This window comes from Doryrhamphus excisus, chromosome 15, assembly GCF_030265055.1.
Source record: "Doryrhamphus excisus isolate RoL2022-K1 chromosome 15, RoL_Dexc_1.0, whole genome shotgun sequence".
Taxonomy (NCBI): domain Eukaryota; kingdom Metazoa; phylum Chordata; class Actinopteri; order Syngnathiformes; family Syngnathidae; genus Doryrhamphus; species Doryrhamphus excisus.
In genome coordinates, this window is record NC_080480.1 from 2075560 (window position 1) to 2091697 (window position 16138).

Below are 16138 nucleotides of genomic sequence, written 5' to 3' on the forward strand. Positions count from 1 at the left end.
GCGTGGGTTACACTTATAGGTACAAAGCCCCGGGGTATTTAACCGTGCCGTGACTGAACGGTAACGTTCCTCACAGCACTGGGTCACCCTAATATCTAAAATGGTTCATGTCACTATTCCGGGCCTGATTATCGGTCCAGTAAAACCAGTAAGAATAGCCTGCGGAACGTGGCCCACTTAGGGAACCTTTAAAGAAGTATCCACGGGTGTGGATGGAGATTATAAATATTCAGAGAAATGCACCAAGCTTCCCTGAGAAGATCCCCTGAGAAGAAAACGACACCCCTCGTTATCTTCAAACACTACCGGCAAGTCAAAGTAGTTTTCTGTCCGACCGCGTTTCAACTTGTACCTGATTGACACGGACAGATCAGAGCTGATATATCAGAGACTCAAACCCTCCCAGTGATTGAACAAAGAGTCTCGTTTGAGGCTAATGAGGTTGAAGTTCCCCGCAGATGAGAAAAGCGCCTAACATGAATTCTAAGTGGAAACATTTCAATGCAAAGACTTGTGTTGTTTACCCCAAGTCAGGCGTCATCGTGAGGTCATCCACGTCTTCCACATAGGAGGCCGGGAACCATCCCTGACTGAAGATAAAATGATATCGCAGCAGTGAGGATGGATATCTGGATGCGGGAATCAATCAATCTCATAACGCGCATACGCTCACCGTGAATTGTTGGCGGCAGCACGGCCGTACAACCAGCCGTTTTTGGGCTGCTGGACCAGCACGGTGATCATCTCTCCCCTGGTGAAGTGAAGCAGGGTCGGATTGCCGCCACCGGGCTGATGGGCCACTCGGGCCCTCATGGATCTTCCTACACCCCCGACCGACTCCGCCGTGGAGCGATAGATGCTTCCCTGGGGGGACGGCGCTGGGGAGATTGGAGAAGGAAGCAAAGTGGTGATGATTTAGTTGAAGCACAACAAAAATAAAAATAAAAATAAAAATAAAAATAAAAATAAAAATAAAAATAAAAATAAAAATAAAAATAAAAATAAAAATAAAAATAAAAATAAAAATAAAAATAAAAATAAAAATAAAAATAAAAATAAAAATAAAAATAAAAATAAAAATAAAAAATAAAAATAATAAATGATTTAGTTGAAGCACAATTGGCGAAATCGATAACTCGGTTAGTCTCCGAATGTATCATTCTTTTTAAACAGTTAGCTTTTCTGTTGATTCTTCGGGGGGGGGGGGGGGGGGGGGGGGATCTTTCATCATCATATTCTCAGGGAATAACTAAATTTGAAACACAAAAACAAAAAATAAAAAAATAAAAAATAAAAAAAATAAAAATAAAAAATAAAAATACAAAATACAAAATACAAAATACAAAATAAAACAAAAACAAAAAAAATAAAAACAACAAACAAAAAAAACTAAAAATAAAAACAAACAAAAATAAAAATAAAAACAAATAAAAATAAAAATAAAAACTAACAAAAAAACAAACAAAAACAAAAACACAAAACAAAACAAAACAAAACAAAACAAAACAAAACAAAACAAAACAAAACAAAACAAAACAAAACAAAACAAAACAAAATAATAAATGATTTAGTTGAAGCACAATCGCCAAAATCGATAACTCGGTTAGTCTCCAAATGTATCATTCTTTTTAAACAGTTAGCTTTTCTGTTGATTCTTTATTAATAAAAATTAATACAAATTAATACAAATTAATACAAATTTATAAAAATGAATAAAAATTAATAAAAATTAATAAAAATAAAAAAAATTATAAAAATTAATAAAAATGCATAGAAATTTATAAAATAAATAAAAAAAAAACTTAAATTATATAGAAGAGCAAGAAATGAAGAAATATAACAGTTACTCATTATAAAAGTACCAGATGAAGACGTAGGATTTAATAAGCTTTGCTTCTTCCTACTCCTTTTGGACATGTGGAACTGGGAACTGATTAAGGGATGCACTAGAGAAGTGCTCGGGAAGTGCCAGGATAGGCTCCAGCATACCCCGGCAACAATAGTAAGAATAAGCGGCATAGAAAACTAATGGATGGATGGATGGATATCTCCATAATTAATAAGATTGTCTGTCGGGGAAAAATGGTGTCCCTTTATGAGCGCTGTTATGACACATATTATGCAAAATACTATAAAAAAAACATACTTTAATTCAAGCATGTGCCTTAAATTCCACTTTGGAATCTAAAATAAAACCTAAAATTTCTAAAATATAAGCTAAAAGCATGAAAACATGCATGCGATCCAAATATAACATGCATTTCTGTGTTTTAATTGTGTTTGGTGGATTGTTGACTTCTCCCACCTCTTGATGGTATGTTGCCGAGAGGCTGATCTTCTCTGTTCTTCTTGTTCTCCTGTCTTACGTGTGCCTGAAAATATAGAAAACATAAGACAACACATGTGACAAAGAAGATAAATAAAAAAAAAACATGAATAATGTCATGTATTCTAATCAATGGTTATTCTGATAAAATAAAATAAAATAAAAAATGATTTAGTTGAAGCACAATCGCCAAAATCGATAACTCGGTTAGTCTCCGAATGTATCATTGTTTTTAAACAGTTGGCTTTTCTGTTGATTCTTCGGGGGGCGGGGGGATCTTTCATCATCATATCATCATATTCTCAGGGAAGAACTAAATTTGAAACACAAAAACAAAAAAAAAACAAAAAAATAAAATAAAATAAAATAAAATAAAATAAAATAAAATAAAATAAAATAAAATAAAATAAAATAAAATAAAATAAAATAAAATAAAATAAAATAAAATAAAATAAAATAAAATAAAATAAAATAAGCGGTAGAAAATGTTCTTCTTGTTCTCCTGTCTTATGTGTGCCTGAAAATATAGAAAACATAAGACAACACATGTGACAAAGAAGATAAATAAAAAAAAAAAAGATGAATAATGTCATGTATTCTAATCAATGGTTATTCTGATGGATGTGTTCACAGAGCTACCACCAGAGGGCACTGTAGCAGCAGAAATAAGCCAATGTTAATATAAGCTTTAACAGTACTTTTGCTGATTAGAAATACCCAAATGGATCTTACTGGCCTTTCTATTGCCGTTTATCACACCCAGTGTCGTGTTTGAATCCTGCCATAAACTCACAGTGTTATCCAAAGCAGGGGGCCTTGAAGCAGCACGGGATTCTCTGGTGGCTTCTACCTCTTCTCTCCAGGAGCCCGCCTTCTGCTGGAGACTCGAGCCGTTCTACCGTGGGAATAAAATAAAAAATAAATAAAAAAACATAAACGCACCAGCCGTGGATGTAACAACTGCTTGAGGGGCACAGAAGAAGCTGCCTGAGTGTTTACAAGGATAATCTTTTTGTTAAACACGACCTTGTCGACTTGAAGATGAGGGCAATTAGTGCTGGCTTATTGCCTTTGGCCTTTGAGGCGTGAGCGTTGTCGCCTGCACTGATCACCTTTAAAACGCCACACTTTGATTTAGAGACACAATTATCTCCCGTGGCTGCAAAACGGACTTTTGACGATGACAGACACACGGTTGGATTTAAAACGACGGACTTTGGACGACCGGCAAAGCATAAAGCGGCCTCGTTTATGAACACGGTAATCCAGGGTCGTTGATTTCAGACTTCAACGTCATGATGCATTTGGGTAAAATGGAATTTCTGATTTAGAAATGGAATATTTGTTATTAGAGCAATTCTAAATACTTGTTTTTAACATAATTAGAGCTCTTTAGACTTGAAATAACACCCCTATAACACCCCTTTACACATTCATTCATTCAGGCGGGGTACACCCTGGACTAGTTGGCCAGCCAATCACAGGGCACATATAGACAAACAACCATTCACACTCACATTCATACCTATGGACAATTTGGAGTCGCTAATTAACCTAGCATGTTTTTTTTTTGGAATGTGGGAGGAAACCGGAGTACCCGGAGAAAAACCCACGCATGCACGGGGAGAACATGCAAACTCCACACAGACATGACTGAGAGTGGGGAAAGACAAAATAAGAAGCCAAAAGGTTACCACTTCCACACAAAATAGGAGGAGAACTCATTCATTCATTTTTTACCGCTTATCCTCACGAGGGTCACGGGGGGTGCTGGAGCCTATTCCAGCTGTTTTCGGGGCGAGAGGCGGGGTCCACCCTGGACTGGTGGCCAGCCAATCACAGGGCACATATAGACAAACAACCATTCACACTCACATTCATACCTATGGACAATTTGGAGTCGCTAATTAACCTAGCATGTTTTTTTTTTGGAATGTGGGAGGAAACCGGAGTACCCGGAGAAAAACCCACGCATGCACGGGGAGAACATGCAAACTCCACACAGACATGACTGAGAGTGGGGAAAGACAAAATAAGAAGCCAAAAGGTTACCACTTCCACACAAAATAGGAGGAGAACTCATTCATTCATTCATTTTTTACCGCTTATCCTCACGAGGGTCACGGGGGGTGCTGGAGCCTATTCCAGCTGTCTTCTTAGGGCGAGAGGCGGGGTCCACCCTGGACTGGTGGCCAGCCAATCACAGGGCACATATAGACAAACAACCATTCACACTCACATTCATACCTATGGACAATTTGGAGTCGCTAATTAACCTAGCATGTTTTTGGAATGTGGGAGGAAAACGGAGTATCCGGAGAAAAGAACATGCAAACTCCACACAGAGATGGCCAAGGGTGGAATTGAACCCTGGTCTCCTAGCTGTGAGGTCTGTGTGATAACCACTTGACCACCGTGCAGCCCCCCTTTACTATTACTACCCAATATAATAGAAATAATTAGAGAAAATAGTGATGTCTGGGGTTCAGAGTTGAGAGTCACTTGCTGTAGGTTAAGACCTGGTGCTTGTGTGTCTCACTGAACATTACAGTAACATTAGTGACGCCTAGAATACTAAATATAATTTTCTGCTTGCATTTTCATTCATCTAACCATTTTTATGCTCGGAAATGCTTAATTAAAGAATGTATTATTAAATATTATTATTATATTATTATTAATTTAAAAAAACGGCAAGAAAATACATAGAATTTGCTAGGATACGCACTTTTTTTCGTCTTACAATAAGACATAATGAGCCATAAAACAGCAATCAATTCAAGCAAAGTGCTGTGTTCAAATGATGGAAAAAAAAAAATATGGGAAAAATGGAACCAAAATCAGACATCAGAGAGTTTGAACGGTGTCATTTCCTAACCTACAAGTCGTCAGCGTCTGTGTCTCGGAAGACATGAAAGAAAGAGGATGAAGTCGAAAACAGGCAACCTTTCCTCCATCCTGCTAAAGATGCTGAATCTCCATCATCTTCTAATCTCCTGCTCTGTGGCTGACCCTCATTATAAAAAAGGAGCTACATTTCCCAGCAGAGTCTAATAATGGCTGACATAATCATTACACATTATTGAGAATTCTCTTTGGAGAACATCCCCTATTATGGCGGCGCTGACAGCCCCGGTAATGACTTACACGATGATCCCAAACTATTTGGCACCTGCTGTGTATAATCGTCGAAACGAGCTATCGAGACTTCGGTTGTGTACCTTATTCATGAGGCGGGAGAAGGACTGGATGAGGGCGCAGTGTTTCTCAGCCAGGAAGCGGTATCGCCTCTCTTCCTCCTTCAGAGCCTCGCCATGGCTTTCCCGAAGGAAATGCATGTACTCACTAGTACCATCCTGAAGATACACGTGTATTACTGTAAGTACTACATACGTACACCACACCAGGGGCGTCACTAGGTTTTGAGGACGGAGGAGGCTTAGTCCCCTGGAGATGCACAGTATATGAATAAATGTAGTAGACATAATAAAAAAAAATCCCCCAAAAATCCCCCCAAAATCCTAAAAAAAATCCCCTAAAAATCCCCCCAAAATCCTAAAAAAAAATCCCCCCAAAATCCCCCCAAAATCCTAAAAAAATCCCCCAAAAATCCCCCAAGAAATCCCCCCCAAAATCCCAACCCCCCCCAAAAAAAATAAAATTAAATTAAAAAAACAAATAAGGACCAAGAACCAAGATATAACTTTCCCACTTTTAGACAGATTTAGTAAAGATACTCAATTGTTTTAGGCAACCACTAAGTGATCAATTATATAATAATCATTATTATATTATTAATTAGCCTATTATTATTACTATCATCATTATTCTTCTTCTGATTATTACTAGGCTAGTATTAGTATTATTTGTGATTTGAGATTTAAAAAAAAACTCAATAAAAAAAATCAATAAAAAAAAGAAAAAGTCAATTTAAAAAAATCAATAAAAAAAGAAAAAAATCTAAAAAAAAAAAAAAGAAAAAATCTAAAAAAAAAAAGAAAAAAATCTATTTAAAAAAATCAAATTATTTAGGGGTGCTTAAGAACATTTCAGCCCCCTAAAATAGGCCTAATGACGCCACTGCATCACACACACAAAATAGAAAAGTGACATGCTTTGACGCTGAATTTCTCCAGTCAAGAAAAAGAACAAAAATACACAAACCTGGTTAGCGCCACGTCTTAGCTGACGGTCCATAGCTGCCGCCTGACTGTGGACGCTCATCTCATATTGCTTTCTGCTGCCCTACGAGGCACACATCACCCCCCCTCCTCAAGCCACAAGTCCAGGTACAGCTATATACTACGTACCGTATAGTGTAACCCCCCCTCACTCACCAATATGTAGTCTTTGTCCAGTCTCACATTGCTGTCCATCTCCTGAAGAATGTCCTCAGAGAACCAGCGAAACTACAAGGACACACAACACAAAAAGAATTTGATCCGTCACGATAAAATAAAAAGTGTTTTTGAATTTGCTCGTATTGTGAAGGTTAGGAGAGCGGTGCTGTAACTAACCACTCCCTCCAGCTCCAAGGTTAGTTTCCTTTGGCTCTCGGCAATCTGGATCAAAACGTCTCCTGAAAAGACAAGGACAGCATCCAGTTAGAAAACATTCAAATAAATGTTAGTTGGATTCCATTGTCTTTAATTGATCCTGTCTGATACTACTGGGCGATTATATATTCTATTATTTATAAATTTATAATCCAGCTGTGATTTTTTTTAACGGGGTCATGGGGTCACTCCTAACAACATTAAACTGACAAGAGAAGAAGACGTCACCAGAAAGACAAGGCGATGTTTACACCAACAAAAAGACAAACTTCTTGAAGAAGACGCGTTCAATACATGACCTAATATCTCAATCATATCATGATAGTTATTATAGCACATTACTTACAGACAGCCTCTTAGGCGTATTACAAAGTATTCTGGAACAAAAAGCCCTTGGTATGTGAATTTATTTGTGTGCCTGTGTCAAAAAACTCGACTATGAATTATTGTGGCCACTAGATGTCGCCAAAAAGCCAAATAGCACCCCAGTTTAAATTGGGAATTATTATATTATATTATATTATATTATATTATATTATATTATATTATATTATATTATATTATATTATATTATATTATATTATATTATATTATATTATATTATATTATATTATATTATGATTGTTTTTATAATATAAAAATAAAATAAAATATTAAATATTATATTATTATTATATTATATAATTTTTAAAGTATTATTATTTATTTTTATTATTATTATAATGTAAACTAATGTATAATACAATATAATATTTAATATTTTGTTTATATATTATATATACTATAATAAGGAATATATAATATATTATATATACACTATAATACTATGCGATTAAATAAAATATAAAATATATAAATAAAATATAAAATATTATATTATTATTATACTATATATATTTAAAAAATATTATTTTAATAATATAATATAAAATATTATATTATTATTATATTATATATATTAAAAAATTATTATTTTTATAATATAATATAATTTTATTTATATATTTTATATTTTACTTAATCATATAGTATTATAGTGTATATATAATATATTATATATTCCTTATTAGAATATATAGAATATATTAATATATTAATATATATTAAATATATATTAAATATTATATTATTATTATATATATATTTAAAAAATATTATTTTATAATATATTTTATTTATATATTTTATATTTTATTTAATCGTATAGTATTGTAGTGTATATATAATATATTATATATTCTTATTATATAAATATATAAATAAAATATTAAATATTATATTATTATATTATATATATTTAAAAATTATTATTTTATAATATAATATAATATTTTATTTATATATTTTATTTTATTTTAAGTTGCAGAAGTCGACGTAATACGGTAAAAAATACTACATAGCTTGGACACACTGCCCGTGCCACAAAGAAAAAGGTACACATTATTCACATTATTTCACTTCATCTTCTAAAGCTAAATGTTTAAATGTCTTCCAGAAAGAGTCAGACAATGAACACACCTAGAATACATAAAAAGGTAAAACCCGAGTTGTTTTTACCATGGCCGGGTTAAGCAAGTGAAGTGGAGAGCTCCTGCCTGTCATCATTAATTATTCATGCCCTCATGCCAGCATCTGATACCCAACACTCCTGGTTAAATGATAAATGCGCTCCAGCACTGACTCCTGTTGTCATGGCTGCACACAGGTCTACAGCTATTACAGCGGGTGGGAGCATGCCCACGACACAACAGTTTTACAAGCGTTGCAAACCACGACTGACGTCTCACCTCATTTCCTGTCACTAATCTGAACACGCTTTGTCTTACCTATGGGTTGTGACGACATGGTGTGGAAAGCCTGCTCTCCCATCTGTGAAAGTGCAGTGAAGTAAGCCTCGCTTTTTACAGCCAGAGCTGAAACAAACACACATCATGTGAAAGCGCATTCCCCAGCAATGACACAACAAAAGCAGTCAAGGCGTTGCCGGTGATATGATTGGGGAATATGGTCGCCATGAGACACAATCTCAATCACTCCGTGTTGGTGTTTGTTTAGTTGTTTAATCACTGCCGAGAGGCATGACCAGGCTTCAGCTGCGGTTCGAGCTGCATTCACTGGCGGCAGCTACATGGAAATATGTTTGTGTTGTGGATAGTACCTCATAATACAGTGAAACCTTGGTTAGCGTCATTAATTCACTAGAACCAAAACAAGCCCTCACCAAAAAAATATTTTTTTTGATAAATTTATTTTTTTTAATGTAATTATTCCACCCAAGAAAGCCAAAACCAAAACAAGCCCTAACCAAAAAAACTATTTTTTTTGATAAATTTTTTTTTAAATATAATTATTCCACCCAAGAAAGCCAAAACCAAAACAAGCCCTAACCAAAAAACTATTTTTTTTGATAAATTTATTTTTTAAAATATAATTATTCCACCCAAGAAAGCCAAACCCAAAACAAGCCCTAACCAAAAAACATTTTTTTTATTAAAAAAAATAATTAATCTAATTATATTGCTCAAGAAAGCCAAAAATGTTAACGCAAAACCTGCAGTTTAAAAAGCAAAATCCATATAAATAAATATGCCGAGAGGCATGACCAGGCTTCAGCTGCGGTTCGAGCTGCATTCACTGGCGACAGCTACATGGAAATATGTTTATGTTGTGGACAGTACTTCACAATACAGTGGAACCTTGGTTAGCGTCATTAATTCACTAGAACCAAAACAAGCCCTAACCAAAAAAATATTTTTTTTGATACATTTATTTTTTTTAATATAATTATTCCACCCAAGAAAGCCAAAACCAAAACAAGCCCTAACCAAAAAACTAGCAAAAATTTTTTTTGCTAAAATTTTTTTTTTAATCTAATTATATTGCTCAAGAAAGCCAAAATTTTAATGCAAAACATGCAGTTAAAAAAGCAAAATCTATATAAATAAATATTCCGAGAGGCATGACCAGGCTTCAGCTGCGGTTCGAGCTGCATTCACTGGCGACAGCTACATGGAAATATGTTTATGTTGTGGACAGTACTTCACAATACAGTGGAACCTTGGTTAGCGTCATTAATTCACCAGAACCAAAACAAGCCCTAACCAAAAAAATATTTTTTTTGATAAATTTATTTTTTTTAATATAATTATTCCACCCAAGAAAGCCAAAACCAAAACAAGCCCTAACCAAAAAACTAGCAAAAATTTTTTTTGCTAAAATTTTTTTTTTAATCTAATTATATTGCTCAAGAAAGCCAAAATTTTAATGCAAAACATGCAGTTAAAAAAGCAAAATCTATATAAATAAATATTCCGAGAGGCATGACCAGGCTTCAGCTGCGGTTCGAGCTGCATTCACTGGCGACAGCTACATGGAAATATGTTTATGTTGTGGACAGTACTTCACAATACAGTGGAACCTTGGTTAGCGTCATTAATTCACTAGAACCAAAACAAGCTCTAACAAAAAAAAAAAATCTAATTATTGCGCTCGAAACCTGCAGTTTAAAAAGCAAAATCCATGGAACCTTGGTTATCGTCATTAATTCACTAGAACCAAAACAAGCCCTAACCAAAAAATATTTTTTTTGCTAAAAATTTTTTTTTAATCTAATTATATTGCTCAAGAAAGCCAAAATTTTAATGCAAAACATGCAGTTAAAAAAGCAAAATCTATATAAATAAATATTCCGAGAGGCATGACCAGGCTCCAGCTGCGGTTCTAGCTGCATTCACTGGCGACAGCTACATGGAAATATGTTTATGTTGTGGACAGTACCTCATAATACAGTGGAACCTTGGTTAGCGTCATTAATTTACTAGAACCAAAACAAGCCCTAACCAAAAAAATATTTTTTTTGATAAATTTATTTTTTTTAATATAATTATTCCACCCAAGAAAGCCAAAACCAAAACAAGCCCTAACCAAAAAACTAGCAAAAATTTTTTTTGCTAAAATTTTTTTTTTAATCTAATTATATTGCTCAAGAAAGCCAAAATTTTAATGCAAAACATGCAGTTAAAAAAGCAAAATCTATATAAATAAATATTCCGAGAGGCATGACCAGGCTTCAGCTGCGGTTCGAGCTGCATTCACTGGCGACAGCTACATGGAAATATGTTTATGTTGTGGACAGTACTTCACAATACAGTGGAACCTTGGTTAGCGTCATTAATTCACTAGAACCAAAACAAGCTCTAACAAAAAAAAAAATCTAATTATTGCGCTCGAAACCTGCAGTTTAAAAAGCAAAATCCATGGAACCTTGGCTATCGTCATTAATTCGCTAAAACCAAAACAAGCCCTAACCAAAAAATATTTTTTTTGCTAAAATTTTTTTTTTAATCTAATTATATTGCTCAAGAAAGCCAAAATTTTAATGCAAAACATGCAGTTAAAAAAGCAAAATCTATATAAATAAATATTCCGAGAGGCATGACCAGGCTCCAGCTGCGGTTCTAGCTGCATTCACTGGCGACAGCTACATGGAAATATGTTTATGTTGTGGACAGTACTTCACAATACAGTGGAACCTTGGTTAGCGTCATTAATTCACTAGAACCAAAACAAGCCCTAACCAAAAAAAAAATTTTTTTGCTAAATTTTTTTTTTTTTTAATCTAATTATTCCGCTCAAGAAAGCCAAACATGTTAACAAAAAACACACAGTTAAAAAAGCAAAATCCATATAAAAAATATAAATGATGACTCAAAGGGCTCAATGAACAATTAAAGTCAACATGGACACCACCTTTGAATTGAATGGTGTTCCTCACCTCAAGGCTCTGTCTTTCTTTCAATTATGGCGGGATAAGAATCCAAAATGGAGACCAAAAAATTACTAGTGCCAGCATTTTTGATAAAGAAGCCTTGAAAAAACACACACGTTACCGCCATTCATAGTGGTATTAAAAAGAATTGACCATACAGCAATCCCAACTGCATATGTCTTGAATATGGCGTATGGTATAACAAACACAGCAATGTCTATGGACTTTGGAATAAGCTTTAATGACAGTTTGTTTAGTTTACGGCGCTAATAAAAGAACCCGTGTGATCGTCACACAAGAGGACTCGGGGAAAAATTTGAAATTCCAATTTTTTTTTTTTCCTTACCTTGAAAAGCGCGGGCGTAGCTGTGTCCCAGTGACACCAGTTTCTGGAGACCCGGGTTGAACTCATCCATTAAGCTCTGTTTGAAAAGAAACCGGATTCAATCTAAATTCATACCAACTACATTCTGGTACTTACCGAGTAAATTCCCAAAGTGGATCGATGGAGCTGGTCGCTACTGACGGCAGACATGTTGGCATCCACGCCGGTGGAACTGGCACTGAAAACCTGTGAGAGCAAGCCGGACTTAAGTCATCCAGGAAGTATGTATGCAGGGTTCACGGTCTTGGACGTTTTGGATTGAATGTGTGCAGGAGGGAACATACACAACTGGGACTTGAATAGCCCTTAGTAAATAATTAAACATGGCCCTACCATAAAACACAACGGCTGTAAACCAGGACGGTTGGGGGCGTGTCGGACATCATGCATGTTGGACTCGACACTGTGCCATTTGTGAGTGCGTTGTCATGTACACGCTATGCTGAAAAGTACTTTCAAATGTGAGGAAGCTTTAATAAACTGCGGAACCTTGGTTAGCGTGTTTTTTGGTTAACATCTCGATGTCGTGTTATTAATATACTGCGTACTTCCTACTGTTTTTTATGTATTTTTTATCACAAAATGTCCTTGTTAGTAGCCTACTAGCTTACTACTACATGGAAACATGAAGTGGAAGTCAGCTCCTCGATATCATCACCATCTTTTTTTTAATAAATAACTTTATTTGGCGACGTTTTGTAATATTTTGCACCCATGAACAAGCAGATAAAAACTACTAAGTTCAATAAATAACTGTGCATGTGATTTTATGCATGTAAAACTACGTGTTTTGGTTAACATTTTTGGATTTCTGGAACAAAATAATTACATTTAGTACATGATTTCTTCTTGGGAAACGTGATTTGGTTAGAGTACGTTTTGGTTCGGACTGATTAATGACCCGGGTTCCACTGTGTTAACTTAGTCATGTCGGAAAAATGAACATATCTGAAATATATTACATCAAGTGCATCATTGCACATTAATAATGTACAAATAAAACTATAAAAAGTGTTTTGGTTAACATTTTTTGATTTCTGGAACGGATTAATTACATTTAGTACATGCTTTCTTGTTGGGAAAAGTGATTCGGTTAGAGTACGTTTTGGTTCGCACTGATTCAAGACCAGGTTCCACTGTGTTACTTTAGTCATGTCGGAAAAATGAACATATCTGAAATATATTACATCAAGTGCATCATTGTACATTAATAATGTACAAATAAAACTGTAAAAAAGTGTTTTGGTTAACATTTTTGAATTTCTGGAACGGATTAATTACATTTAGTACATGATTTCTTGTTGGGAAAAGTGATTTGGTTAGAGTACGTTTTGGTTCGGACTGATTAATGACCCGGGTTCCACTGTGTTAACTTGTGTTAATAATAATAATAATACCGTATACCGGTATTATAATAATACCGATAATACATGATTACACTTTGTAGACCAGCTCTGATGGTTTACGTCTGCATCAAAGGTGATGATGCGTTTGCATCACTACGACATTGCGTTGATGAGTATTGACGAGTTCTAATCAAGAAAGGAAATAAGGCAGCAAAGCCTTGACGACCGACTTCATTATTTATAGTTGAATAAATTACAGGCGGAGGAAAAGAGAGCGACTCAGATGGAGGTATTGGCTTGTACACTAGGTGGCATTAAAAACCAATTGGATACATGAGTGGAATTTTAAGCAGCTTTGTAATAAAGCTACTCCTTAAACTCCTTTCTCTTCCAGGCATGGACGTGTAATTAATTTTCAGGAGTGACGTGTGAAGAAAGATTCATCCTGAGTATTCGTGTAGAGTTATAGCTCCACATCCAACCGGATAAATCCAATTTTTTTTTTTTTATCTAATTTGTCTTGAAGTGTGAACATGTTAATGAGAGACTGTTTGGGTGAGATGAATTATATTTTAGACGCAATCGCCATCACTGTTCGGGAGTAAGTAAGGAAATCAAACAATGCACAATGATGAGCCAATTCAAGAAACGATACAAGCAGTTGATGTTTAAAAATTAAAAATTAAAAATTAAAAATTAAAAATTAAAAATTAAAAATTAAAAATTAAAAATTAAAAATTAAAAATTAAAAATTAAAAATTAAAAATTAAAAATTAAAAATTAAAAGCAGGAAGTGAACAATACAACAAACAATACAAGCAGTTGATGTTTGCTAAATACAAGGATAAAGAGTCTTGAACCAGTCATGATGTGCTATATAAATAAATAAATAAATAAAAAACAAACAATAAAAATAAAAATAAAAATAAAAATAAAAATAAAAATAAAAATAAAAATAAAAATAAAAATAAAAATAAAAATAAAAATAAAAATAAAAATAAAAATAAAAATAAAAATAAAAATAAAAATAAAAATAAAAATGGGCTGCATGGTGGTCGAGTGGTTAGCGTGCTGATCTCACAGCTAGGAGACCCAGGTTCAATTCCACCCTCGGGCATCTCTGTGTGGAGTTTGCATGTTCTCCCCGTGCATGCGTGGGTTTTCTCCGGGTACTCCGGTTTCCTCCCACATTCCAAAAACATGCTAGGTTAATTAGCGACTCCAAATTGTCCATAGGTATGAATGTGAGTGTGAATGGTTGTTTGTCTATATGTGCCCTGTGATTGGCTGGCCACCAGTCCAGGGTGTACCCCGCCTCTCGCTCTGAAGACAGCTGGGATAGGCTCCAGCACCCCCCATGAACCTCGTGAGGATAAGCGGTAGAAAATTAATAAAAATAAAAATAAAAATAAAAATAAAAATAAAAATAAAAATAAAAATAAAAATAAAAATAAAAATAAAAATAAAAATAAAAATAAAAATAAAAATAAAAATAAAAATAAAAATAAAAATAAAAATAAAAATAAAAAATAAAAAAAAATAAATAAAAAATAAAAATAAACCATAAGAAATAATAATAATAATTAATAATAAGAATTTAAATAATTAATAATTTATAATAATTTAATAATTTAAATAATTATTAAATAATTAATAATAAGAAATTAAACCATTACCATTACTGTACTGACTATTTAAAAATGACATTGGTGACGTGGAGTCTAAAATGCCGGTTAAATAATTACTTCCACAGTGAAACTAATCATTAAAAGTTGCAAAAAAGCAAAAAAAAAAAAAGTTGCAAACATTACTGCAAGCATTGCGGCTTTGAGCGTGGGGCAAACAACAACGCAGTAAAAGACCACCAGTTTTGTATCTACTCCAAAAACACAGTAGAAAAAGAGAGGAGCTGTACTCCTCCGTCTCTAATGGAGTACTTAGTCATCTCCTTTACTATTCTCGTGTTCCTGTGATAGGAACAAGCTATTTTCTGCCTAGACACCACCCCCCCCCCCCCTCTTTCATATTAGAACTCAGCGCACGCAACTTTGAGACATCCTTGCTCAAATCCCTTCTGAAGTTCAACATCAATTACTCATTTATGCGAAAGCAACTTCATTTCTCATCGTCTTTTTTCGTGTTTCCAGCTGTCATGCAAACGCACACAAGCATGTATTTTTTTTCTTGGTAATAGCGTGTGTGTGTGTGTGTGTGTGTGTATGTGTGTGTTTGGGAACTAAGATTAACATGTATTAGCACTTGGCTGTGTCAGCGTGATTTAATGACCCTCGCTAATAGCACCGGGTCGGAATCGTGCAACACGCACAGACACCCACCAGCCACCACTGGGGTCATCATTCTGTCATCTGTGTTGCTGTGGACGAACGAGCCCCACAGGGAACCTTGAGACTGACTTATAGCCATGGACGTATCACATTACCGTATATATATGTCGGTAATATGCTGCTGAGTGATAAATGATTATAACTCCATGCTGAGGGGGATATTGCTGATGGGACTTGCAGTAAAAACATTACTGGAGCAAAATAAGTCACGACCGTGCGGGTAAGAATGCGGCCTGTTACCAAAGGACCAAAGGTTTGAATACCTAGACCGCGAAGCCACTTCACATGCATTCATGGTTAATGTAGACTGTAAATGTTTTTTTTTAAAAGTGTGTGAAAGTGGGTTATGCTATCGGTCTTTGGGATTCGGGGCAAAAATGATTGTGCCCCACTCATTCTGTTAAGGAACAAG

The 16138-nt window shown here is 34.6% G+C and overlaps 1 protein-coding gene across 3 annotated transcripts in view; it reads right to left on the minus strand.

Annotated features, from left to right (window-relative positions):
* Positions 1-16138, minus strand: part of baiap2l2a (BAR/IMD domain containing adaptor protein 2 like 2a) — a 66376-nt gene that overhangs the window by 5006 nt on the left and 45232 nt on the right. For all 3 annotated transcript variants that reach the window (XM_058048955.1, XM_058048953.1, XM_058048954.1), the window contains 11 exons: positions 12132-12221; positions 11997-12072; positions 8709-8795; positions 6844-6905; positions 6664-6735; positions 6491-6571; positions 5548-5682; positions 3120-3221; positions 2306-2372; positions 674-878; positions 525-590 (listed from right to left, as the gene is read on the minus strand). In XM_058048955.1, coding sequence (XP_057904938.1) covers positions 525-590; positions 674-878; positions 2306-2372; positions 3120-3221; positions 5548-5682; positions 6491-6571; positions 6664-6735; positions 6844-6905; positions 8709-8795; positions 11997-12072; positions 12132-12185 — 1007 coding nt within the window. In that variant the 5' untranslated portion in view covers positions 12186-12221. The remainder of the gene's footprint in view (positions 1-524; positions 591-673; positions 879-2305; positions 2373-3119; positions 3222-5547; positions 5683-6490; positions 6572-6663; positions 6736-6843; positions 6906-8708; positions 8796-11996; positions 12073-12131; positions 12222-16138) is intronic.